At 42.6% G+C, this 27,131-nt stretch overlaps 1 protein-coding gene across 1 annotated transcript in view; it reads left to right on the forward strand.

The window, feature by feature from the left end:
- large2 (LARGE xylosyl- and glucuronyltransferase 2) overlaps positions 1–27,131 on the forward strand; it is a 123,730-nt gene that overhangs the window by 75,089 nt on the left and 21,510 nt on the right. Inside the window, exon 3 of the mRNA XM_080884682.1 lies at positions 22,396–22,618. Coding sequence (XP_080740808.1) covers positions 22,519–22,618 — 100 coding nt within the window. The 5' untranslated portion in view covers positions 22,396–22,518. The remainder of the gene's footprint in view (positions 1–22,395; positions 22,619–27,131) is intronic.

Below are 27,131 nucleotides of genomic sequence, written 5' to 3' on the forward strand. Positions count from 1 at the left end.
CCCACTGATAGCAGACTGATAGAGTGACTCAGTCTTTTTGCATTTTTTTTTTTTGCCGTGTGGACGCAGCAGATGGATGCTTGCTCTGAAGACCGCAGCAGACCTCCAGTAGACCCTGAATTTGAAGCAACCACTTCAAAGGCGGCAACATTTCCAGTTTACAGCACACTTTTGTGCCGCGTTCTCCACCCACACTCACGACCCACGATGAGTGCATGGAAAATTTTGATGGTGACGGTAAACATTTACAGTTTCTGTGCTTTCTGGAGCTATACCAGCTATCTATTAAAAAGTACATAAAAATTCTACAGAGTTCATCCTCTTCTGCAAGTGAGAAGGAGGAGGGGGGAGGTGCAAGTAGGAGACGCAACTCCTCAGCCACTCCAAAGACACCCACAATCCACCAGATTCTTTCTCTGCTTCTCTGAGGAAGCGCAGACCTATTTCTCCTCACCTTTCTGTCCCTCCTGTTGTTTATCTGCTAGCAGCCTTCAATAAGACCCCCCCTCCCTGGGCCAGTAAACCTGACCTGTGGCCCCATAACAAGGAGAGAAGTGTTGGTGTTAAGTTGTCAAATCATCCGAAGGACAGTTACCCACCATACACGATCCACAGCCAGAGGGCAGGAGGCATTAACAAAAAGTGTATTTTTTTTGGAGTAAACTGTGAAAAAAGATGTTGCTGACCTGCAGACCTCGCTTTGTAAAAACCAGATTTTATCTCAGAGGAGCAATAATGTTTCACATTGCACTGCTTCATTTTCTCTCTTTTTCTTTCTCTAATATAAAAAAGAAAGACACAGACTGCAGTGGTTTAAGGCTAAGACTGATAGCTGTGCTACTGTTGGCTGGTGAGTACTGTGCAAAAGTTTTGAGTCACCCCTCATTTCTTTATATTTTGGTAGAAAAATGGAAAAGAAGTACAGTAACTTATTGAACGGAAATGCAGCATAATGAGCCTGACAGTCAGTGTTTCGTATGTCTCAGCCAAGCTTTCTTATCCTTTCTTTAAGTCATCTTCAGGAATAGTCCAAGTCCAAACCGCTTCTTTAAATGTTGGGCGGCTTTAATCTCGTCCTCAGTCGAGATGATCCCGACTGCTGAGGTCCCGGCTCTATAGGGACGCCAATCCGTGATTAATAGTTTTCCATTGTATGTTTTTCTACCCAGGTGTGTTTGCAATCACTGAGACAAATGAAGCTGTTTCCAGTTAGACGTTATCCTGATGTTTATTCTCTGCATCCATAATTCCAACAGTTTCGATAAGTTCCAAACACCACTGGCTGAAGTGCAACCACGACCCACGGCAGAACCTCCACCATGTTTTAGACTCTCACTATTATCCGGGGGAACACCAAGGCGTTCCCAGGCCAGCCGAGAGATATAATCTCTCCAGCGTGTCCTGGGTCTGCCCTGGGGCCTCCTCCCGGTGGGACATGCCTTGTCAGATGCCCGAACCACCTCAGCTGGCTCCTTTCGATGTGGAGGAGCAGTGGCTCTACTCTGAGCTCCTCCCGGATGGCTGAACTTCTCATCCTATCTCTAAGGGAGAGGCCAGCCACCCTTCGGAGGAAGCACATTTCCGCCGCTTGTATTTGCGATCTCGTTCTTTCGGTCACTACCCACAGCTTGTGACCATAGGTGAGGGTAGGGGCGTAGACCGACCAGTAAATTGAGAGCTTCGCTTTTACACTCAGCTCTCTCTTCACCACAACAGACTGCTACAGCATCCGTATCACTGCAGCCGCTGCACCAATCCGTCTGTCAATCTCCCACTCCCTTCTCCCATCACTTGTGAACAAGACCCCGAGATACTTAAACTCCTCCACTTGGGTGCCTGTCGTGGTGGTAACCCCCGAACCAACTGGTGGACACCTGAGGTGAGGGGAGCCATCACGCTGAAGGAGTCCTAACGGGCTTGGTTAGCCTGTGGGACTCCGGAGGCAGCTGATAGGTACCGACAGGCCAAGCGGAGTGCGACGCGGGCGGTGGCGGAGGCAAAAACTCGGGTGTGGGAGGAGTTCGGGGAGGCCATGGAAAAAGACTTTCAGACTGCCTCGAAGAGATTCTGGCAAACCGTCAGACGACTCAGGAGGGGAAAGCGGTGTTCTACCTGCAATGTGTATAGTGCGGGAGGAGTGCTGCTGACTTCGACTGAGAGAATTGTCAGGCGCTGGAAGGAATACTTCGAGGACCTCCTCAATCCCACTGGCACATCTTCCGTGGCAGAAGCAGAGTCTGGGGACGAAGGGGATGACCCGCCAATCTCTGGGGGCGAGGTCACTGAGGCAGTTAAAAAACTCCTTGGTGGCAGAGCTCCTGGGGTGGACGAGGTCCGAGTTCCTGAAGGCTCTGGATGTTGTAGATCTGTCTTGGTTGACACGTCTCTGCAATGTTGCGTGGAGATCAGGGACAGTACCCCTGGACTGGCGGACTAGGGTGGTGGTCCCCATCTATAAGAAAGGGGACCAGAGGGTGTGTTCCAAGTACAGGGGAAACACACTCCTCAGCCCCCTGGGAAAGTCTATGCCAGGGTGCTGGAGAGGAGCGTTCGTCCGCTAGTCGAACCTTGGATACAGGAGGAACAATGCGGTTTTCGTCCTGGTCGTGGAACACTGGACCAGCTCTTTATCCTCTCGAGGATACTCGAGGGCGCATGAGAGTTTGCCCAACCAGTCTACATGTGTTTTGTGGACTTGGAGACGGGATTCAACTGTGTCCCTCGGGGGGTCCTGTGGGGGGTGCTCCGGGAGTATGGGGTGTCTAGCCCATTGCTAATGGCCATTCAGTCCTTATACGACCGTTGCAAGAGCTTGGTCTGCATAGCCGGCAATAAGTCGGACTCGTTCCTGGTGGGTCAGCCAGGGCTGCCCTTTGTCACCAATTCGGTTCATAATTTTTATGGACAGAATTTCTAGGCGTAGCCAAGTGGCGGAGGGCTTTCACTTCGGTGGTCTCAGGATCTCATCTCTGGTTTTTGCAGATGATGTGGTCCTATTGGCTTCATCAGGTGATGGCCTCCACCTCGCCTTGGAACGGTTCGCAGCCGAGTGTGAAGCGGTGGGAATGAGAAATCAGCACCTCCAAATCTGAGGCCATAGTCCTAAGCCGGAAAAGGGTGGATTGCCCACTCCAGATTGGGCGAGACCCTGCCCCAAGTGGAGGAGTTTAAATATTTTGGTCTGCACAACCCAAAATGTGATGTCCATATATGTGGACGGCAGGTCCTAGGAGGTTAAGAATGGCTTCTTGACAACCAAGACCGTTTCTCACAAGCCACCAGTGAACGGTATGTGGATCAACTGCAGGGCGATACGCATTTGTCAGTTCCTGCATGAGAACTTGGCTGGATTTTTTTCTCCGCTGTCTGCCAAATCAAATATGTACAGCTACCGGCTGTGGCAATCCTTTGTGACAAGGGAGCAACCGAGAGTAGCTTATTCTTCTTAAGGTCGTTACTGTTCATCTGCTCTAGCTTTTTTTTGAGGCCTGTCTCTTCTTTCTTCTTCCTTTGTCCTTCACTTGCCTGGTTCCTAAAATGCTCAAGGGCACACTGTACACCATACTGAGATGTGGTGTGTTAATAGCTCTCTGCTAATCACCTTGTTGGTGCAAAAATACTTTTATTTATTTTCAGTAATTAGTTACTGATTACTTTTTTCAAGTAACTTGACCAACACTGGTGGACAATATATGTCTGTTACTTTATTTGGAATTTTTTTAAATGGGTTTGTTTTTAGAGGTAACAGTTTTTAAATTTGTTTTTCATATAGAAGCTAGAAAAGTTACTCTAATGTAACTATGCTAAAGAATGAACATGTGAACTGAAATAAAAATGTATACCGTGCACTATCAAAAGCAAAACAAAAGTACCAAATATATAGGAAGTGTATTTAGAGTTGGAGTGTGCAGCCATAGAAATGGCTTTAATTCCAAAACAGATGATGCAAATTTTTGATTCGTTGACTTAAAATTCACTGTGGTGGTCCACAGAGGCAAAATCACTATATTTGTGTTAGTGTCCAAAAACATGTGGATAGAAGAAGAATAAAAACACAATAATTCTCCTTGAAGCTACATTCCCAATCCAACAGTATTACTCATTTTGTTCTTTTTTATTAGTTTTTGAACAACATCGGAGTTCCACTGCACAGAGGAGGAAGCTACTGTGTGTCAGGCTTTAATGCATCACAGCTACATATTAGTAGACTTACTTACTTAGACTTAGATCCTCCCGCGCTGATTGGCACATCGGGTGAGAATGGAACGCCATCGAACTCGGTATATCGCTGCAGTTGTTGCTTCATCCCATGACAGTTCGACAGAACGTAAATCTTCAAGGAAAGTCCTCCTCCATGTTATTTTGGGTCTTCCTCGCCGTCTCTTTCCATTCTTTGGGTTCCACAGAACCGCGACACGGGCAGGTCTCTGGTCCGGTAGCCGAAGGATGTGACCGGCAAATCTGAACCGATGCTTGGTGACTTGGACATGGAGCGGCTCTACTCCTGCACGGCGATATACTTCTTCATTGGTAACGCGATCCCGATATGTGATCTTAAGCAGCTGTCGAAGACGTTGTTGGAAGATGTCAAGATGGCGGTTGATCTTTGCAGTTGATTTCCAAGTCTCCGCTGCATACAGTGCCGTCGGTATAACAATGTTCTTCAGGAGCCGCACCTTGGTTGATAAAGGCAGTGCGGTGGTCATTCATATAGGTCGTAGTCGTTGAAAGGCTGCCCATGCTTTCCCAATTCTGCACTTAACGTCATGCTCCACGTCCCCGTCACTGCTAAAAGTGCAACCCAGGTACATGAACCTGTCCACCTCTTCTAGCTGCTGCTGCTGCTTCACAGTCACCACTGTGTTTGATGGTGTAGCGTAACCAACTCGCATAATCTTCAACTTCTCACCACTGATCCTGAGTCCTATCGGTGCTGCTTTGCTTTCCAGAGATGAGGTTGTTTTCTGAAGAGCCTGGAGTGTTGGTGCAAGTAAGGCTATATCGTCCGCAAAGTCCAAATCTGTGAACTGCTGCAGGGGATCACGTCCGGCGATGCCCATCGTGTTTGGTCCAATTGCTCGGCGCATGACATGGTCAATGGCAATGTTGAAGAGGAATGGCGATAGGACGCAGCCTTGTCGCACACCAGTATCGATGTTAAAATATTCCGTGATGCTGTTGTCTGTTCGGACGCAACAACTAGAGTTGCAGTACAATGCTTGGAATGCAGTAACGAAGCGGTCGGGTACTCCGTAAGACTTGATGATTTTCCAGAGCGTGTCTCGATTAAGGCTATCAAAAGCCTTTTTAACCCTCTGGGGTCGCCGGACACGCTGGCGCGTCAAAATCACATGACCAATTTAAGACGGCACAGCTACAAGATGCAGCGCGTCAGAGTCTCCATTTCAACTTGGCTCAAAAGTGCGGACTTCAAACTATATACCAGTTTTTGAATTGTGTCGATGGGCCACGTAAAACCAGACTTATGATAAAAAATACACGCGATGTTTTTTTCTGAACAAAACAGTGGTGTTCACAGCGGGAAGAACGGTAAAAACTGCGTTTTCTACAGAGAGCGCTAGCAAACACTCTCCGCTTGCCAGTGAAAAAAGAAAAAGAAAAAACACCCCTTCCCTATTGGTGTTAGAGTTTACCATGTCAGCCAATCAAAAAAATTATATGGCAACATGCGGCATTTGGTTGTTTAGGGAGAAGGGGAAGTTTTTAGGAGTGACACCCGCAACGGAAAGCGGGCGAGCGAAAGACAGAGAGAGAGAGAGAGAGAGTTTTCATATGTGAGACATTAGTGACGTTTAGCGTGTTTGGAGGCTATAGTTAGTGTGTTGTGTAGTTATTGTCTTGCATTGTGTGTCAGTTAGACTGCTGAATTTCATATTTGCTCTAAAAAAGCCGTCAAAGGCAGATTCCAGTGTAAACGCTGTTCCCACATGGAAAACTGGACTGATGCACCCCCTGCTGTCAGACCTGTAGGGTTTAGGCCTTTGGTGTTCTCCTCTGTCTTATACTGAACACAAACTACATTTTTTGGACTGGCACAAATAATTTGTGTGCCTTCTTATTTGATGCAGCACACCTGATTGTTCTGTAAATAGATTTAAATGGTTATGTAAAAAACACCTGAGGCCTTGGCTGCATTTTTAGGTAAATAGTACCATATAACTTTGTTGTTTGCAAAACTTGTGCATAATTTTTAGAAATGTACAATTTCTATTTGCATTTCAAGTTATGAAAATGATTCGTTAAACATGTTTGTGGGTTTTACAGTAAAAAATATAACCTTTTTCTACTCGGATTTTGAATTTTTTGTCTGAATTTAGATCAATTGCGCTAATATAGTATACCAAAATGAAAAAATAACTCAAATCTCAGATATTTAAGGTTGTGCTGAAAATAATGATACCAAACAAGGCAAAAAAAAACATATTTTAAAGGTGAAATATAGAGGTAAAATCAAAAGTAGTCAAAAATGGCCAATTATACCCCGGACCCCAGAGGGTTAAAGTCAACGAAGTTCACGCATAGCCTTTGCTGGAATTCGAGGCTCTGCTCAATAATTGATCTCAGCGTGAATATTTGTCCAATGCAGGACCTTCCACTTCTAAAACCCGCCTGCTCCTCGCGTAGCTGTTCGTCCACCGTATTAGTAGACTAAGATTTATTTTTAAGTTATATTAACTGATAATTAAAGATGATATCTGTGTGTGTAGCAGTGAAAAAAATGTCCCCTCGTAAGCTCCTGAAATGCTAAAGGAAGCAGGTAGATTGCTCAGAGCTGTGTTCACAGTTTACATAGCAGGCAGTTGTTCCAGACGTTCCAGACACTCCTGTACAAAGTTGAGTTTCCCCGTGTGTGAGCTGTTTCCGGAGAAGAAATAAGAGCCGTAGTCGGTTCCCAGCCTCCCCGCCGATCCACTCTGTTGATCTGCATCCTTAATGAAGCATAAATAATAATAAATAAATAAATCTTTATTTATATAGCACCTTTCAAGACAGAATCACAAAGTGCTGCACATAAGATTACAAGTCATAAAAAGATTTAAAAAGAGAAAATAAAACAGGCATAACATTAACCAAAAGCAGTTTTAAAAAGGTAAGAGTTGTTTTTTAAAAACAGCTACTGAGTCCACAGTTCTTAATGCGTGGGGGAGAGAGTTCCACAGTCTTGGGGCCACAGTGACAAAAGCTCTATCACCCTTAGTCCTCCTTTTAGTATTTTTTATAGCAAGTAAGCCCTGATCAGATGACCTCAGAGACATGCTAGGGACATAGGGCTGTAGCAGATCAAAGATGTAGGCTGGTGCCAGTCCGTGCACAGCTCTGTAGGTCAAGCAAACCTATCAGCAGAGCTTGGTTAGCTCAGGTATGCAGCGTGCTCAGACTGGTTCTTGGCATGCTCCTCCTCAACACTGTAGGTCTGTATACACTGTAATTATAGAGCACTCCCTCCTTTATGGTGCTTTTGTTATCATAGCGCTTACCTTCATGCCTGCAGGCACAGAAAAACAAAAGATGACCCAGGATGAATTTACTCGAATAACATTTGGCAAACTATAAAACAAAAAGTAAATCGCTGTCTGTTGATTGCAGGTCTAGTTCTTTAAGGGAATGTGTGCCTGGATTATGCAAGTCACGGCCGGAGTAAATGAAAAGAAAAGCCAAGTTTCCTGCTTGGTTATACATTAAACTAGTTGAAGGTCTGAACCTAATCTTCAGTGTCGAGCGGTATCACAGAGTTGTGTGTGAATAAAATACTAAATCATTTTCCTCAGTGAGCAACAGCGCAGTGTTGGTGTAACCTTCACTGTCATTTACCGCAGTAATACTGCAGGGCAAAAGTGATAGTACTGACTGATCCAAGTGTTACCCACACCAAAGTTTTGCGTGACCATGTCGACTTACAGCCTCGACTCAAAGCTGAGTTAGCCAGAGTTCTGCCTAAGATGGGCCAGATATAATGTGCGTTAAGACATTTGAGCCACTGTGCAGATGTGGCCCAGGATATAATCCTTGCAACACAAGTCAAGCACTTCACTTCATTGGCAGGTAAATAAACCTTTAGGTACATTGTAATCTGCACGCATGACCTTCAGCTATAAGGACATAATGAAGGTTAGTTGCTTTATGTAGACTTCTTGCAGGCTTTCAGTCAGGTTACTGAGTGATATTTGTAAAGCTTTACACTTTGATTCTGTACCTTTACGGTTATCACTTGAGGTCGGTGTGATTGTTATCAGCACATCCTTTACATCCTAGAAATAGTGAGTTGGACCTGTAGTGGATTAGACTGGTTTGCCCTTTATTTGGCCCAATCATCTGGACATAGCTAATAGACACTTGCTCGTGTCATTTAACATGCTAATTTCTCTTGCTTTATAAGGACACATAGACTAGAAATCTAAGTCTCTTAACTCAATCCAAAGCCATGAGATACTCTATGGCAGGGGTGTCCAACTCGAGTCCTCGAGAGCTACCGTCCTGCAGCTTTTAGATGCATCCCTACTGCAACACAGCTGAATGAAATGGTTGGATGCCATCACATTTGGCAAAGCTGTTGTGTGTCACAACAAGGATGCATCTAAAAGCTGCAGGGTGGTAGCTCTTGAGGACTGGAGTTAGGGTATGTGACTTTTGGCTTTTGCACATTCTAATCCCAGGTCGTGGCAGTTGGCTAAAAAAAAGGTCTACCAAAAAACAAAAAAACCTCCAAAAACAATTAACTTATCTTACAACTGTTAGTTTAGCTTCTGGTACAGTTATCTAGTACATGTATGAAATGTCATGTGTTTCCTGGACTGGATAAGAGATGCAGTCTTATTCTGTTCTAGCTGGGTTTTTAGTCTGATTATGGTCCAACAGCAGGTGTGGCAGGTGTATTCAGGCTATGCAAAAAGCCCACCCTGTGAAAAACTGAGCCTCACGTCTTTTGAATTCCACAGGTTTTTTTTAAAGCTTCTTCTCCGACAAAGCTTCTCTCTTGTGTTCTTGACAGCAAGTAAGGCGACACCGCTTCTTTCCCTCTGTCATTTCTCCTCTTTCTACCTTTCTCTCTCTCTGAAGGAGCTCAACTCTTTTCTTGCAAAAGCCAGAGGAGGACAGCAGGGAGAGGTGGGGGCTGAAATCAGAGCCATTGCCTTGGAGGTGGAGGCGATTTATAGCGTGTTTGTGCAGGAAGAGGAGGAGGAGCAGTGGGAGGAGAGCAGGCAGAGTGAAGGAAAGGAGGGCACGAAGCAGTGACAGAGGGCGAAGAACTGGGACAAAAGTCTGTCGAGAGAGAAAAGAACTCTGGAGTTTATTGTTGGAGCTTTGAAAGAGGAGGATTAGAAGGAGGGAATGAGGAGGGCTTGACTCACTCTATGCAGCTGAATTTGGATTTGCAGCCACATGTGCAGGAGAGGAAAAACGCAGGTACGGCGACAGGGTAAAGGTCGCTTCTGCTCTTTCTGCGTGTGTGTTTTAAAGGTTTTATACTGGCTTGTTTCTGCATCGTCCGTCTGCTTTGTTTATGTATTCAATTCAAGAAATTATATGACGTACAGGACACTGTGAAGCGTTACAGGAGTGAAATAACCAACATGCAGTGCTGTTAGCAAAGATTTAAACCCATCTGTGTCCGGTCCCATTGTCGTTCAGCTTCTTCTCCTCAGGTTTCTGCCTTTGTGTCCAGAGCTGTGTTTTCACAGACAAAATGCATTTACTCGTTTGTCTTTGGGATGTTATTATAAGGCACCTTATAATACACCTGCTCAGAGTACTGTAGGTGGAGGAGGATTTCATTACATTCAGACATGCTGTGTGATCTTGCCTCTGCTGGTTTCACCCGTCCTTGTGGACGTTTTTGATTTACTTTGTCCTGGGTATTCACATTTGTCACTTACAGTTCTGCCCTGCAGTACAATGAAGCTGAACGTAATATAGTTGGAGAGTGTGCAACGCTCAAAAGTGACATTCAGAAACTCTGCAGTGACATTTATTTCTTAAAAGGGTAGCCCTGTTTCTAAGGATAGGTTTCATTTCTCTGTAGTATTTGTCTGTCCACCGTAAACAGATTTGCTTTGATCTCTCTTAACTCTGAGCAACACGTGCAGCTTTCTGTGGCCTTTGTCTCAAATGCTGTGTTATAGAAACTATTCCTACACCCATTCTTTTTCTCTATATATGGTTAACCATGCACCCTCGCAAAGATTTATGTGTGAATAGTTATTAAGTTATTCAACTTCTTTACATCCACCATCACGACAGTGATTAGCTGAGCTGAGGGTTAGGGGTAGCTTTACCTTACTCTGTAGAATTTTCCAGTATACGTCGATCCCAAATTGTAAACTCAAGAACAATAAGGCCACAGATGCATATTGGAGACTTGGTCTGAGTTATGTTATAGTCTCTGTTTGTTTTGGACTGTTTGTTTAGCACGTGGTGCATTTGTTAAACATGTCTCCCAGTAAGTTTATTCAAGCACTATGCAGGTTGGTTGTATTTACTGGAGTATTTAAATTGGAAATGTATTTTCATTATGAAATAAGCGTGGATTGCAGAGTTTAATGGATGTAGAATAATGGCACCATTGATCTACAGCTTTGAAGCTTCAGATGTCACTGGGTGTGAAATCTCATGGAAGAATAAAGGCTTCATAATGCAAAGAAAACAGAAAGAAGATGGGTTGAAGAGTGGGGCGTGACTTGTTGCTCGACTTTTTGACTCTTTGCTAATTTATTTGGCAGTTTGTTACTTTAAAATTAACATTTTTTAAAAGGAAATCTAATCTTACTTAGCATGTAACATGCTCTGCAGGACTACATGACAAATTTAAGAACCCAACAGTATGTAAAATATGTTCAGTTAAGTGTACTGCAGATTGCCACAATTCTAAAATTCTGCATCAATGAGAGGAGCTAAGTAATAATCAACAGTATGAAAAATGTAAATTAAAGTTCATTTATGTTTTAAACTTACAGGTCAGGAAGAAAAATTAGAGATATATTAGAAAAATAAAAGGCTGAATAATTCTTCCACCACAGCAATAAATCACGCTAAAGAGTTTTCTGGTATGAAGGATTGGAGTAAAACTCTTCAGTACTTTGAGTAATTTCTGACATGAACCTCCCAGGGATAATGTCGAGGCTCCAAAACTACTTGCACTGATTGGCAAAGGTTCACAGTTTGATTGAGGATTGGGGTCATTACCAATGATGGTGAGAACTCTTTATATTAGCAATAATTAAGACACATAGTTGTATTTGAAAAAATAATGTCTATAGCCGTTTTTTAAAGTGTAAAATGAAAATTGTGACTCAGCTCATCTGAAAGAGCGAGACAAAGACACAGAAAGAGAGACAATGTATCATTGTCAGTTCCAGCTCTTGTCTGTGGGAGTACAGGGAAATGAAATGAAAAAGGTCGTTCCTGGTCACAAACTCACTAATCCCATCTCAGCTTACTCTGATACATCACAAAGAAACACTCTTGACCTGACAGAGCAGTCAGCACACTGACAGTACAGCTGATTAAATCCTGACCAAATGGAATCAAAGGAAAATCAATGGGGAATGAGCAGTACCTTACTCAGGCATGATTACGGGATCTCTGTAAATTATTAATAACAATAACAAAAGTAAGGAGAAGAAATGTTCACAAAGGACAAAGTGTCTGCTCTGAACTGACATTAAATTTGCTGTGCTAATTTGTTAAATGACATGAAACGGAAAATAGAACTGAGGCTGATGGGAATGCTGGATGGAGTGGAGCATGAGGAGGGCTCTGAGAAAAGCTCGGGGAGCGAGAGTTTCTTCATTTCATCTTCTGGCTTCAGGATAGCACCAACTTTTCATGGCATCAGCATGTCGAGATTTTTCTCTAGAACCAACAACGACAACCTTATTTGCTAAAAGAAGAACGGGCATGTGTTCACTGAAGTTTATTTTGACAGTCAATAAATACTAAATAATGAAAGTATTACAAGTGGAATCGATATTGAAACTTCATGAACGTAATGTTGTTTATCCTTTGCAGCAGCTGGCTGAGTGGACAAACATGGGCTAATGGTCTCCTCCTTCCTGGTTTTTGTTGAGCTAGAGCAAAAAGAAAAGACATTGATGTGTGTCATCATGTGTATCAACACAAAATTATAGAATGAAAGTTTTCAGAAAATGCAGCCATGGGGACTTGACATTGTGGTTGATGTTAATCATGGTAGAAACAAAATATCACCATAGCAGTCTCCCTGTCGATGTCCAATGAGCTATCGTTTCACCGATCAAGCTGTGCTCTCTAACTATTCGATATGTTACTTCAATCTGTTTGACTAAACGCTGCAAAGGCACCTTAAATATGATCTTTTTCATTTGGGTCATTGACCTTGCCGGCTTAACGGAACTGCCACAAACAGACTTTTTGTATTCGTCTTTTTAAATGTTTTAAATTTGAGTTTTATTTCCTCATAGCATGTCTCCTCTTCTGCACTGAGTTGAATCTGCACTAAAGAAAAATGTTTGTCTCTCTAGAGAAGCTGCAGTGAAAAGAGTGCACGTGTCAAGGCTCTGAGTGCAACTCATGGAGCAAAGGGTGAAAACTGGGTGGAAAGACTCTGAAACACGATGAACATTGATGCCGGAGGGAAAGGATGGAGAAAGTTTTCCTTTTCTTCACACTGACACTTGTCTCTCCCTCTATACAGAAATTCTGAAAAATGATGCTGGTGAACAAACCTGAGCAGCAGATTGGTGATACTGGACAAAGCTCTTAGAAAGGAGGTGGTTTTAGATTTCACTCAGTCTGTTGTTGCTGTCTGATTTAGTGAGTGAATCTTGACCATAGTCAAGAAAGACATCATGTCCCAGAACGCCGGTCCAATTCTGATCCAACTTTAAATAGGACATATTATTTCACTTCCCCATCAGGGAAAACCTTTATATAGCTTTTTATGCATGTAAACGTCCACAGACAACAGATGCTGTGTTCTCATACAGAAAACCCTGTTGTCGAACTACCTCAGTGCCTTGTTGGTTGCCATGGCTTTCCCCCACTACTTATCTGGTAGTGGGGGAAACGTTTTGGTATGCCATCACATAAAGTATGGCAACTGCCTCACTTTTATATACTTATACTCGAAGCCAGTCCTGCTAAATGTCTCAAATATCTGAGACATTTCCAAATATCTATTTCCAGCTGATGGCTGCAAAAATTAACACGGGGGCTTAAAAGGTCAAAGGTCAGGTTTTCCAAAAATCTTGTGAATGCAATAAGTCAAGAAGACCTTTCTCTGCACTCACTGTTTATACATGACTGTGCATTTAATCATGAATTATTATTCATCTCTGGCTCTTTTTTCCCATCTTCCTCCCCTCACCCTGGCTGCCCCTCCCTGAGCCTGGTTCTGCCAAAGGTTTCTTCCTGTCAAGAGGGAGGTTTTCCTTTCCACTGTTGCCAAAGCGCTTGTTCATAGGTGTCCATGTGAGGTTTCCTCTCTTTTCCTCTGCATTATTTTAGGGTCTTTACTAGGGTTGTTCAATATAACGAAATATATCGAATGACGATATAAAAACGTTTATCGTTTCCTATCACTCTATCGTTTGTTTCGTGGTGTCGTGAAATATAAAGTTTACAGCAATATTTGTTCATCGTTTTGATGGTCACTGTAGTGGCTATATTAGTTTCTTAAAGTTCTCTCTTTCTCTTATATTTAATATAACCACACTACAGACAGACAAGCGCCTGTTTTTACGTGTTGTCGTTAGCAACAATGATGGTAAAACGGTCGCGTGGCTCTGCTGTCCGCTTGTTTGTTTTCCACGTAAACCTTTCACAATAAAGCTCAAGATCCTGTTGAGACTTAAACTGAGTCACGTGAAAGAGCAGATTATTTACGGATGAGAAGCAAAAAGAGCCGTCAGTTGCTAAAAAATAAACCGTAGACTCAAACGTTAGAACAGGCTTTTCCCCGCAGCACGCCGTGTAATAAATACAAAGAAAATGGCGGCCGTTACAACTTATGTCTAAAAATGTATCGTTTCATGCATCGGTTAAAACACTCGACTCCAGGTACACGACGCCCAGCTGGAAACACTTCACTTGAGTCGAGCTGCCCGAGATTCACAGAATTTACAAAACATGTTACATTTTTGTGATTTATATCGTTATCGGGATATGAGATTTTGGTCATATCGCACAGCCCTAGTCTTTACTTTATAATTTAAAGCACTTAAAGGCAACTGTTGTTGTGGTTTGTCACAATATAAATAAAGCTGAGTTGAAGTGACCTGGGATTTTCAAATTTTCAGCATTGGTGCATTTCCTAGAAATTAGTGACCTCGACCTAAACATTAGAGGTCAAGTTTTCTCAGAATCTTGTGAATCCAATAACTTGAGAAGAAGACAACATAGAAATTGATACCAGAGAGGTGTGTCTACTAGTAACCTGGGGTGTAGCAGTGATGGTTGCCAGTACTTTTTAATAATAATATCATTTAGTAAGAAAAAAAAGTAACTATCCCAGAGAGAAAGCAAATATTCTTCACAACACTGTTCGTGCCCTCCATACTCTTGGATGGTTTGAGATCCTTATAGATAGTTATAAAAAGCAATGTTGCCTCGAAAGTTGAGATGGTTGTGTGTTCATGAAGCATGCTGAAGCCGGCAGAAGAAAAGAAAGACACTGTTAATGAAAAGGAAAAACTAATACGGGGCCCTCCTGCCTGCTATGAAATCAACATTTTCAATGATCAGAAGCTGGGAGGGATAATTGGGTTACTGTATATATAATAACACAGTGTGTGGTGATTGCTGCTCTCAGTTTACAGATAGTAATTCCTTGTTTTTCCTCATTACCTATTTATGGGTTAAAGAGGATCAGCTTTTATTGTTAGCATAATGTAAAGCAGTGCCTCTTCTGCCAAGGTTGTTGACAGCCATCGAGTAGTCGTGTGAGGGGAGCTTTGAGCGCTCTTCGCTCTTGAGGTCTTCTTCCTGCTGAATAGAGGATGAGTGGAGTTGATTATTGGTCTCCACTCTTATCTCTCTCCTCTAATGCAGAAGCATCTGCTGATTATTCCCTTAATCAGGACTATCCTCTTTGTGATTAGCTTAGGGCTAAAAGAGCTCCTCACTCACAACGAGGACACGCCCACTGGACTAAAGCTTTGCTCTGGGTTCCTAATTGCATTATCATATGTTGTGTGTGAAGACTGATGGGCAGAGGTGGGTAGTAACGAGTTACATTTACTCCGTTACATTTACTTGAGTAAGTTTTTGAAAAAAATGTACTTTTCAAGTTTTTTGCACGATACTTTTTACTTTTACTTGAGTACATTTGTGAAGAAGAAACTGTGCTTTTACTCCGCTACATTTGGCAATATTCGACTCGTTACTTTTAAAAAAAAAAGATTAATTTCACACATTACATAATACTGCTAATAATGGATCATGCCGCCAGTGGAGTTTTCTGTAACTCTTTTACCAATCAGATGTGGCCATGCAGTCACATGACCAGTTTGAAACTGTGGCGGGCAGAGCGGCCCAAGCGTTTTAAAGTAGCGACACACGGAAAGAAGAAAACTAGGGCTGCCACGATTAGTCGACTATTAAAATCGTCAACGACTAATTTAATAGTCGACGCGTCATTTGAAGCTTTGTAAGATCCCAAAAGACGCAGTAGTAGTATTTAAGAGTGTAATAACGGACTGTAACAGAAGATGGCAGCACTGCATGTACAAGGATGCCAGCTGCCGTTAAACACAGAAGAAGAAGAAGCTGTGTCCCAGAATTCATAGCGCGGCCCTGCTCAGTTTCCATCAATGGCGGCAGCTAGTTAGTTTTAATATTACTCTTATTATTCTTTCTGGGTCACAAAATAAACGTTTAACATATTTTCAGGCGAGAATGTAGCTGTGTAAACCTCAAATATCTGCTCAGTTTATCAAGACACCACATATTTTCAAAAGCGCTCCGACGTTTTCGGAGACGTCTGTTACCCACTAGCTCGATAGCGAGCCGGGGGCAAGGCTCACTAGAGCCGTGAGAACACCGGACTCCCGGCAGATCATTTTCAAACCCACCGCCGTCTTTCACTACTCAGGTTAAACATGATATATAAGTCATTTAGATAACTTAAAAATGTTATTGTTTGGCTTTTTTCAGTATTTTATTTGTTCCTGAGTAAATCGGTTTGGCTGAGATTAAAGTTATAGTTTTTACACAGCTGAATAAACCAAGCAGACAACTGATTATCAGAAGTGTGAGATGCTCGAGAATATACTCTGGTGTCCTGTTATATTTTAGATATCAAGGAGTTTATTGAACTTCACTGAAACAATCTGCAAATTTCATTAAAATTTAATAAACTATCATCTTGTCTTTATTTTTAGTTAGCACAGACCTTAAACACTTAAAGCTGTAAGCTAATGATAGTTATATAAGAGCAGATGCTGCTGGTGCAATAAGCTGAACGTTGTACGTCCAATGGATGATGATTTGATTAGTTGACTAATCGCAAAAATAATTGGTGACTAGTCGACTATCAAAATAAGCCCTACCATCCACTCATCCATCCACCCCCCCATCCATCCACCCATCATTCCACCATCTATCCACATCAGCAAAATGTTAGATATAGGACCCAAACCTTGGTGCTAAACACCTAGCTTCAAAATCAAGTCTGAACCCCTTAAACAAGCGTTTGAAACAAATAATCCAGGTCAGCCTCTTTGAACGGGCTCTGCTGACGGTGTCGCTCTTTGTGGCAGCAGTTTCTATTTTTACATAATGCGACATTAAGGACTGAAGTGTAAGAATCTCAGAGTCTGTCGTTTTCTGTACAGGTTTGCATCAGTGGAGCGAGTTCAGGCGGACACGCCTCGCTCTCGTCTTCATACACCAAACACTCCTCTAAACCTGTCCACCACCCGGACAGTCATCCATATTCTTCTTCTGCTGCTCATCCCTGATCTACAGACTCGTTCTGCCCCATCAGTAATTCAGTAACACACCAGGTGCTTGACAGGAAAACTTTGTGATGTTTTTCAGAGGATGAATTTTACTGTCTAGTTGATGTGTTTCAGTCCTTTTTGACATAAATGGTTGCACCGGTTTTCGAAAGCCCTCGGCTTTGATTTAATTTGCGGGTGAATGAAAGTGAATTGCTGCTTTGGGGATGATAGCAGAGGAATGTTTAGGAATTGTTGCTTCTCTGTGGTTGCTGTGTTATCCTTTAATTTACAGCCATTAGACTGAGTTATCTGTTGTTGTGCCTCCACCCCGGTGCCACCCACGCTGTCCCTTCAGTGCTGTTCTCAGCTGCTTCGATGACAGAGGGGGCTGCAGACTGCCGCAGTCCTCCGGTGCTCCCCGCTCACAGCGTTTTTACTGCTACAATTAGAGCAGAGAAAACGTTTTGTGCAGCTCCTGCAGAATCAACAAAAGCTGCCTATTAAACACCTCTTTAGTGGCACTGCCCCTCACTTTTATTTCCTCTCTGAGTTTATGGCTGTTAGAGGCGGAGTGTCCAGTACACTGCCACGACCTATAGCTCAGCCTCCACCTCATTTACTTCCTCTCCTTTTTGCTTTTGTTGCTTTTCTCTGAATCTGGTAATCTTCTACGTACTATGGCTACCTTGCCTCTTCCTTTTCATTTCATTCTTTACCTCCAATTACCTCTGCTCCTCTTTTTTTCTGTTTCCCTTTGATCGTTGTTTTATACACCTCCTTAATCTTCTTTTCATTTCTTTTTCATTGTTTATCTCATTCCCTAGTACTTTTCCTCTGCTTCCTATGCCCTTTTAACCTCTCTGCTTCCCTTCTTTTCCTCATTCCTTTCTTCCTATCTTCTTTTTCCTTTCCTTTTTCCTGTCTTGACCTTTCCCTTCTCTTTTTATATATTCTTCCTCACATTTTCTCCTGTTTTTCTTCCTCATTTCTCTTCCTTTTTTCTTTACCTGTCCCTTCTTTCTTTTCTTGTTTGTTCCCACTCCCATTTCCTTATCTTTCAAACTTCTTCCCTCTTTATCTCTTTCCCTGTTCTTTTGCTTGCCTCTCTCATTCTCTTTCTCTTCCCCCCACCACACTTCTCTTCCTTCTCCCCTCTTCTTAATCTTTACTCTCCCTGCTCTCCATCTCAGCTCTCCTCCTCCTCCTCTCTTCCTGTCTCAGCACCTTTCATTGCTCTTAACGACATAGAGCGCATACATCAGCCTCACTAATTAACTCATAAATCATCTCTATGTAGTTGGAAAGTTGAAATGTCTGGCAGAGTGTTGGAGAGCCTTTCAGCGCGCAGTGTGATCCACTTTTACAGCAGATAATTGTTGTGGTTTTAATAATGCATCACTTTAAACCATGTGGGGCTGAACCACAAATAACAGTTTGGGTTTTTTTGTGGTTTAAGTCGTTGTAAATTTCTCAGTGTTTCTCCTCCTAGGTTTCGTGGGAATAACATGTGGTAAAAACTGAATCAACATTTCAATTCAGCTCAAACACCTGACAGAGCTCAGCTCCATTATTAAACAGTCGATTTGCTGGTAAAGTGATTTGTTGGAATCCTGTAACATTTGAGTCAAACAGGTGATGGTAATGTGGGTGGAGTGGACAATTAGCAAGGAAGAGGAAACTATGTTAGGCATGATATCCTGCTAACATTCACAGTAACACCCAAGAGTTATTGCTCTGACAGCCTTGTTGACCCCACAGCAGCACTGAGCACCACACATTTGTGTTTGTTTGTTTTTTAATTTAAAAAAGCTGTGGTTGCTAAGTTAGCTCATGCATCGTGTTAGGCTGCTGTTACAGTTACCAACTACATATACTGCTAAAAAAAAATTAAGGGAACACTTCAACATTTTTAAGTTGTGGGGTGGGGCGTAGGGGCAGTGCCCCCCTTTGGCCCCACCTTGGTGCCACTCCTGTTGTTGGGAATTGATTACCTTCTTAGACACAGATGTGACACAAAAATGGCAGGAAGAAGAACAAAAGTTAATTCCTGATGCTAGACATAGTTGATTTAACAAAACAAAAAACATTAAGTCTGTCTGGCAGCTGCTCTGGAGCTTTCTATCATATCACGTGGTCACATGGGTTTCCCCGCTAAAGACTGAAAACACTTTTATTAAACATTCTGAAAAATGATGTGTGTGCAGCTGATACGTGGGGATATTTCTTGCAGACAAGTTTTACATATTTGCATGTTTGGATGACAAAAAATACTTAAGTTTATCAGAAGTGTGTCAGCAGTACTTCATGTAGTACCAGAGGTTTTGCTTTTTGGGTAATTAAAACTTTGCAAATGAATGAAAAGAGGATCAAAAGACTTCCTGCAAAAAATATATTAAGGTTTTTAGGTAACAATCACTTGGCAGGTTACAGTCATGGTGTGTCAGGATTTAGATTAAATGCATATTGCCCACAAAACAACATAAAGGACGAATACATGAGAATACAGTCACGTGTTAAATGGGCTGCACTTCCACATTCACCAGCTTACACCACACATCAGTGGCACCAGAGATGTTACAGAATAAGATTTTTTTTCAACTTATTTCCTTAAATAAGGCCTCGTTTCAGACAGATTTAAAATTTCAAACTGAATATTTGGATGTTTGTTTGTTTTTAAACATAATTTTTAGACTTTTACACATAAAATATTACCTGTGAATCTGCTGTGTATGACGTATAACAAGGAAACATCACTAGAAATCATGGCTGCACTGCAGTGCGTAAGTATTTGGACGATGCTAATTTGTTGCCTTTGTACTCCACCACCGGCTTTCGGCGTTAATTGCAGGGGTTTAATAAAAGCACTGCATTACCTGTTGAGGAATTATAGCCCTTTTTATATGTAGTCCCCGTTTTTTAGAGGCTGAAAATGGGGGACTACAAATGACTGACAGTTTAATGGCCGCACAAGCCTGTGTTTAAACGGGACAAGGAACAAAGTCAGCGGGTGTTTAAGCGCTTCAGTAATGCTTTTAAAATGTAAATTTAGCTCCTAGTTATTAAACGCAGAAATATTCTTGAAGATTTTTCTTCCACGTGAGCTGCAGCCTCCAGCACAAAGTTACCTTCTTTCTGCTATGAGCTTGCTTCCATACTGTTTCCCACTGGCAGCCCTCTCTCCTCTCCGGGCTTGTGTCTAATTAAAGAGGGATTAATGAATCACGTTGTTAAACAAAGACAGACCTCCCGCTCTAATCAGGCTCACATAGAGGGAGGGAGGCCAGCACAGACAGAGCTGGACTGACAAACATGGAGAGCTAAACTGAAACTTGTATGGGACTTTCCCCCTTTTCAAGTTTTCTGTGTGTATGGAGCAAAGTGACTCTTTCTCCTTCTTTCAGTTCAGTTCAGCTTCATCGACTGAAACAGTCATGTGAGCTCTGCACGGTGACTCCAAACCTCAAGCTGAATGCTTTTAAAACATCGACTCTAATGCGTCTGCCTGTAATTATATAGTCAGCTAATCCATGAAGTTCTGCAGATGCAGCTCAGGAGCCTCGTGTTCACATCCAAGCAGTGGTTTCATCTTTGCTTTTTGGTTTGAGTATTTCTGTTGCTGACGTCCTGAATTTTCACCACATCAGGCTCTTTACCGAGAACGATGTGAAAAACGTTCGGTGTGTGGCAGAAAGAAATGTCCTGGTGATGAGAGGTCAGAGAGCGATCAGACGTGCTGGAGCTGAAAGGCTACAGTAGCTCACTAAGTCTCCACAGCTGTGCTGAGCTGAAAAGCAGCTCAGATTAACAGGATGCCCAACCTTGAGGCAGACAGGCATGAGCATGCCAGCCAAGAGCAGCAACTCGATGATACAATGAACAGAGATGTGCCAAAACTGTGAAGATAAAGGCTGAAAAAATGGTGATGAATCACAATAGGGCATCAATCTTTTACCATCCACCAGCTCACCAGCTATTCATTGGTGAGCTAACCAGGCACATTTTCAGGCTCTACGTGTTACATTTGAGTTGAAGTCAAAGACTTTGGACGAGGATTTCCATTTCTGTGTCTCAGCACCGAAAAAACCCCTAGACAGTTATAACCCAGTCTAGCTGGGATAAAATGGCTTTGTTTCTTTCCTTATCTGTAAGAAACTCATTTTGTTTTGCATTTTAATCAGACTCCTTATTTTATCTTTGAAGGTCCAGAGTCACTCACTGTTTAGACTAAATATCACCTTCAGTCAGGGACAAAGTGTGGGCCATGAAGGTGCTGCAGTCATGACAGAAATTCAATTACAAGTACGTACAGTTACATATTATATAAATATATTGATTTAGTGGCGGCACGGTGGTTAGCACTGTTGCCGCATAGCAAGAAGGTCCTGAGTTCAATTCCACCATCAGGCCGGGGTCTTTCTGTGTGGAGTTTGCATGTTCTCCCCGTGTTTGTGTGGGTTCTCTCCAGGTACTCCGGCTTCCTCCCACCGTCCAAAGACATGCAGCTTGTGGGGATAGGTTAATTGGAAAATCCAAATTGCCATTAGGTGTGAATGTGCGAGTGAATGTGAGTGCGAATGGTTGTCTGTCCCTGTGTGTTGGCCCTGCGACAGACTGGCGACCTGTCCAGGGTGTACCCTGCCTCTCGCCCTATGACAGCTGGGATAGGCTCCAGCGCCCCCCGCGACCCTGAAAAGGATAAGCGGAAGCGAATGGATGGATGGATGGATATTGATTTAGTAACAAAAGTGAATAAAACTGGTCACAGGAGGTGGTTACTTTGTGATGTTATACATTCTCCTTGAAGGTTGTGGACCAGCAACAGGAGTGTCACACATGGCAGCGTTAGCGAGTGTATCCAGCAGCACTTTTCCTCAAGCGTCAGTGTTGTATTTGTAAATGTTTGTGTGATGAAGAGCCAGATTTTAAAAGTTGTCTCTTGGTTTTGTAAAATTGTGTCTCTGTAAGACAGAGGTGCAATAATCGAGGTCGAAAGCAAATATCATTATGAGTGTAACAGGCTGTGAGTGTCGGCCTGGGTTTGGTTTGGTGATTTTGGTCCATCTGTGAGGACTCTTGGATGAGGTCTGGCTGTCCTCTGGTACTTTCGGACCGTGTGATTGTGTCTTCTTCTGTGGTTCAGATCTCTTACAGATTGGGTCCAGACTTCTTAGAACCGTAAGCTTTCTAACTCAGATAGTAATGAATCACTCATAAGAAATCTGCAGACTGCTTTGGGATGAGACCCAATCAGCTGGAATGAAGAGAAATTGTTCTTGGTTTTTAGACGTCCTTGAAACAAAACGAGCTTGGAAAACTGGACATGTGTCAGTTTTCCACATTGAAATCTTGTGAACTCAGTATTTGTTGGTTAAATTGAAATTTTTCTTCAGTAACGACTTGAACTCGGATGGCTCTGTTCTAAGTGTCCTGTTTTGACTCTGTGTTCTTCTCTACTCAGATGAAAGGATGCTGCAGAGACCTGCCGAGGGACTGAGCCCCACCTGATAACCCCCACCCCGCCCCTCCCCTCGTCCTCTTCCCGACCCCTGACCCTCAGAGCCCTCAGTGCCGCTGTCCCATCATGAACCTTCTTTGCCGCGGGCGCCTAAAGCTGCTGGCGGCGTCACTCACAGCCATCGTCCTGCTCACCTGGCTCTACCTTCTGGCTGGAAACCTGGAAAGTGAGTATGAAGAGATTTCAGGATGTGCGCGCAACAAAATCACTCAACGTGAGTTCTGCCAAGCATTGATCATTACACGGTCCAAACTGAGAATCCACACAGTGTAATTTTCATAGACGCTGGCTTGCGGTCTGGGTCAGACGGCGTCGCAGGAATCCTACCAGCGACAGCAACACATAAATTATCAGATGCATTTTGCAGCTCGGCTCAGTTTCCTTTCAGTCTGACTATGAAGTTACATTTTTAAACGCATGGAGGCAGTTTTCTGTTTAGTTTGCTTTTTCATTCAGAGAGACGTTTTTGCGTGGTGTCTCCTCGAGAAGCTTTAATAACACACATACTAACACAGGAAGTCACATGTTAGAGGCACAGTATCTCTGCCAGTGCAGCTTCAGGATTAATTGCTTTTTAATTATTTTGAATTCAACCTTGACACTTGTATGAACTTACATTTTCTGTGGATCATGTCAGCAGTCCTCTGATCTGTAATGTAGTGCTGGATCAAACTATAATGAACCGATTTGGGAAACATTGTACCAGTTGTGGGGGTTTTTGCCACAGACTTTGTTGATATAGGTAAGCAGCCTTGGCTTTAATCTCATTAAAACTGAGGATGCATATCTAATGATTCTCCTTTTAACAATTTATATCCAGGGCCAGCATTTAGTGCCAAAGGACTAAATAGTTTTATGTATTGAAATATTATCTACATGCTTAGATCCTCACAAGGCTTAGAAGTTTCACATAAATATAATAAAGACACCGATAAGGTCTTCTGGCACCTCTTCTGTTCTTGATGTGTCTCCCAGTCTCCCACTGTCAGACCACCAAAGCGCCCTCAAATCATCACACGGAGTCAAGAACTTGCTCAGGATTTGTATTATTTCTGTTTTGATCCAAACACCTCAAACCTTGATCAGTGATTCCTTAACAATTAATGTCACTTGGAACAACTCGATTTTATGTTAACCCTTAGAGCAGCAGGTGATATATCTGTGTGCTGGGCTGTTTTTACAGGTTAAAAAAATCAAGTCAAATTGTGCTGCGTCAGTGTGACTGCATTCACATTCATACCATGTTGGAAGCGATAAAGAAGCGAGGCCCAACCTATGAGGCTCAAAGATTGATTTTACAGAAAAGTGTCCAGTGTGCTCATCTAAGAGTGACACGTGACACTGGTGTCAGCGTTGATGGGAAGGAGGATGCAGGTTTACTCCTCAGTGTTTTTCACACACACGTACACACACACACACACACACGTACACACACAGACACAGACACACACAGACACACATTTCCATATTCGGTGTATGTTTTACGTGGCAGTGATTCTCGGAGGGCACGCAGAGCAGGAAAATAGGATTCCTTTTTGGTGAGGCTTCCACGTTGCTCGAGCACTCCAACATGGATGACTGATGAGTTGTCTCTGTTCAGTGGATCCACTTTAGCTGTGAGTGTTCAAAGTGATGGAGTGGGCTCCTGGAGCACATTACCACAGAAATAACCAGCGTTTCCCTTTTTTCTTTCTGCTGACTGACTGCGAATCGGATTCTGGTTCCTCCATCTGTCCTGTCAGCTAAGGGTTTCCTCTCTACCTACAGTATTCTTTGTAGTGAGTACACGCACCCTGGCCTTCCTCACCCAGTCACAGGAAATGACTGATCCTCTCTGAGACCAGTAATCCAAGTAAAAGGAAGTTCTTCCTCTCCCCTGTCACCAAGTCTCTGCTGATTCTCAGTGAGAACCATTCGGGTTCTGTCTGTAACACAGTAGTAGGATCCTTAACATAAAGCCCATTGAAAGCTTCATACGCATACAGCTACATTATTAAAATGCTGCTTCTTAATCATGGATTGTGTATAAAGATGAGCGCAGAAAGCCACTGTTTGCACTAGCACTGAAGCTGGATTATAGAACGACTTCTTGTTGGATTGAAATGTTGCTTAAATTCCTATTGAAGTCAAATAACAGTGGAAGAAAATAAACACAAAGGTGCACAGGGGGAAAAGTTGTTATTGTCCAAATAGTTGGACTTTACCGCATTATCAAATAATTCATTTTGTTATTTCCTTTTTTATTAGAAAGAGGGACAATACATATGAATGAACATTTTAACAAATGTAAATATGCCAGATTATAGCCTCAGGCTAATTTCCATCTGCAGACCCTCTGACAGGTTGATGTTACACACAAGTTAATAACAACATACAGAGACATTATTTACAGCCCATGTATATGGAGACAAGGACAAACAATGGGAACAAGCATGGACAACAGAGGATCAGATAAATAATCAGAAAGAGGATTTTGAAAGAGTCCAATTCCTTCTTGTCACTCAGCCATTAGATATGGGTGTAAACATTCCCATCATGCCTCTGTTCAGCTGTGGGCCGGCTGCTGCTCCGTGGGGTTACAGATAGGAAGGGAGGGAAAAGGAGCACAATGTAGAAGAAGAGAATACCAAGATGGGAGAAAGAGTTTTAAAAAAACGAAGTGAGAGAACTCAATCACAAAGGAGAACTGAGGGGTAAATATAGAGGGAGAGGGAAATGATGAGCAGGGCACGGTGGGAGAAAGATGCAATTGCTTATGCTTACATAAGAAGAGGAGGAAGACATCAGAGAGACTAACATGTAGAAAAAGGAGAAAGATGTGAAGACGAATAGAGATAAGTATAGATGAAGAAAAACATGGTGGACAAAGTCAAAAGAAAACCAGTGAGAGAAGAAGAGAATGGAAGTTAGATGGAGGCAGGACGACGAATTGGCTGGACATCGTCCAACATCATTTTTGTCAAATGTTGCTGACATTGAAGGAAATGGTGCGTTTGTTGGATAATTTCCAGTAGCAGACATTTGGTGCTCAAGTGAGTATTTGGGTCAGCGTGGCAGTGAATGTAGGACTGAGTGAAAACTCAAACTCCAGCCTGTGTGTGTAATCTTTTGTTCTTCTACATTTAATATTTCTGTCATGATGCTGCTGGAATGGAGAGAAATGGCTATTATTATATATATATGCATATAATCAGGTTACAGGAAACATTACAGCACCCATTTATTAGTGAGGTCAGAGTGTGAGGTCGCTGTCCTGCTGGTTTGAAATCAGACATGAGAAGGGCCCTGCATGCTCATCAGTTATCAACTTGTGCATCACAAAGTAGTCCCACTTATAATGTGGAAGGATATGTGAAAGGACCTACTTGACATTGGCCCGGGGGCCCATGAGCCTGAGTTTCAAGTACTAATTAACTCTCATAAAGAGATTTAAAACTATCAGACTCAAGGTGACTGAACATAAAGAGCAGCTAAAGAACTAGAAGGAGAAGCAAAATGAGCACCAGCTGATACAGTGTGTTTGCAAACAGAGAGAAGAGTGTCCATTATTAAAGTTCAGTGTAACTGGGGGGAAATGCAAATGACCAGAAATGGAGTTGAAACTGCAAACAGACGGAAAACACGTCTGCATGTTGGTGTTTTGTGTTTCTTAGCCTGTGAGACTCATCATGTAGGACGGGCGAGGTCCTTTACAAGTCTGTGCCTGGGGGCATGCTGTCTGACCTAAAGTAGGCCCTGATTTATCCTCCTGTTTGACTAATGAGAGCCACAATTTTCAAAGTAAACATAACAAAAATTCAAAAAAGGAAAGTGTTTACTGAGATCGTTGATTAACAGAGCCAAAGGCTGTTTTCTCATAAACTTCGATAATAACCTGACTTTTTTGTAAAACCACAAAATTCACCACCTACTGGCCATTAGAAGAATTGCAGTTTATCTCACTGATTCAAGGTTCAAGGTTCTTTATTTGTCACATGCATACAGAGATGGGCAGTAATCAGATTACAGTAACGCGTTACAAGTAACGCGTTACTGTAATCTGATTACTTTTTTCAAGTAACGAGTAAAGTAAGGGATTACTATTGCAAAAACGGTAATTAGATTACCGTTACTTTCCCGTAGGAACGCTGCGTTACTGCGTTACTAAAACCGTGATTTTTTGCGAGAATGTCTCACGACAGTGACGTAAGCGAGTGCGCCGTTAGTGACAACAGCTGTGTGCAGATCAACAATGGATCACATATCGATTGTGGGAGAGAGTATGAGCGTGCAGCGTTTAAAGCGTGGAAGCACTGACCTTACTTTGAGATTCCATAAAAAGTGACAAAAACATTAGCGTCCATCGTGCGTGGGAAGAAAACTTCTTTTTACAGTGAAAAAAAACCCTAAACTTCCAAGCAAGCACCAAGTGCGCTACCACGTAATGGGAAAATCACAGAGAAACTTGCGGATTCTTCCACTGACCGCAGCACACCTGCACCAGGGTAAACCTCCGCCTACCCCAGTCCTGCTTTACAGGTGAAAATAGAGCAACAGGACCGCTGAGTCTTTGACTTTATTTATTTTCTGCTGTGTTTTACTTGCATCTATTTGAAAGACTGAGTGTAAACACAAAAAATATTTTATTTTATTTTATGTGCTGGAATGTGTAGAAAATAGGTTTAAATGTTAAACTAATT

The sequence above is a fragment of the Rhamphochromis sp. 'chilingali' genome (assembly GCF_963969265.1).
Source record: "Rhamphochromis sp. 'chilingali' genome assembly, chromosome: 6".
In the NCBI taxonomy this organism is placed as follows: Eukaryota; Metazoa; Chordata; class Actinopteri; order Cichliformes; family Cichlidae; genus Rhamphochromis; species Rhamphochromis sp. 'chilingali'.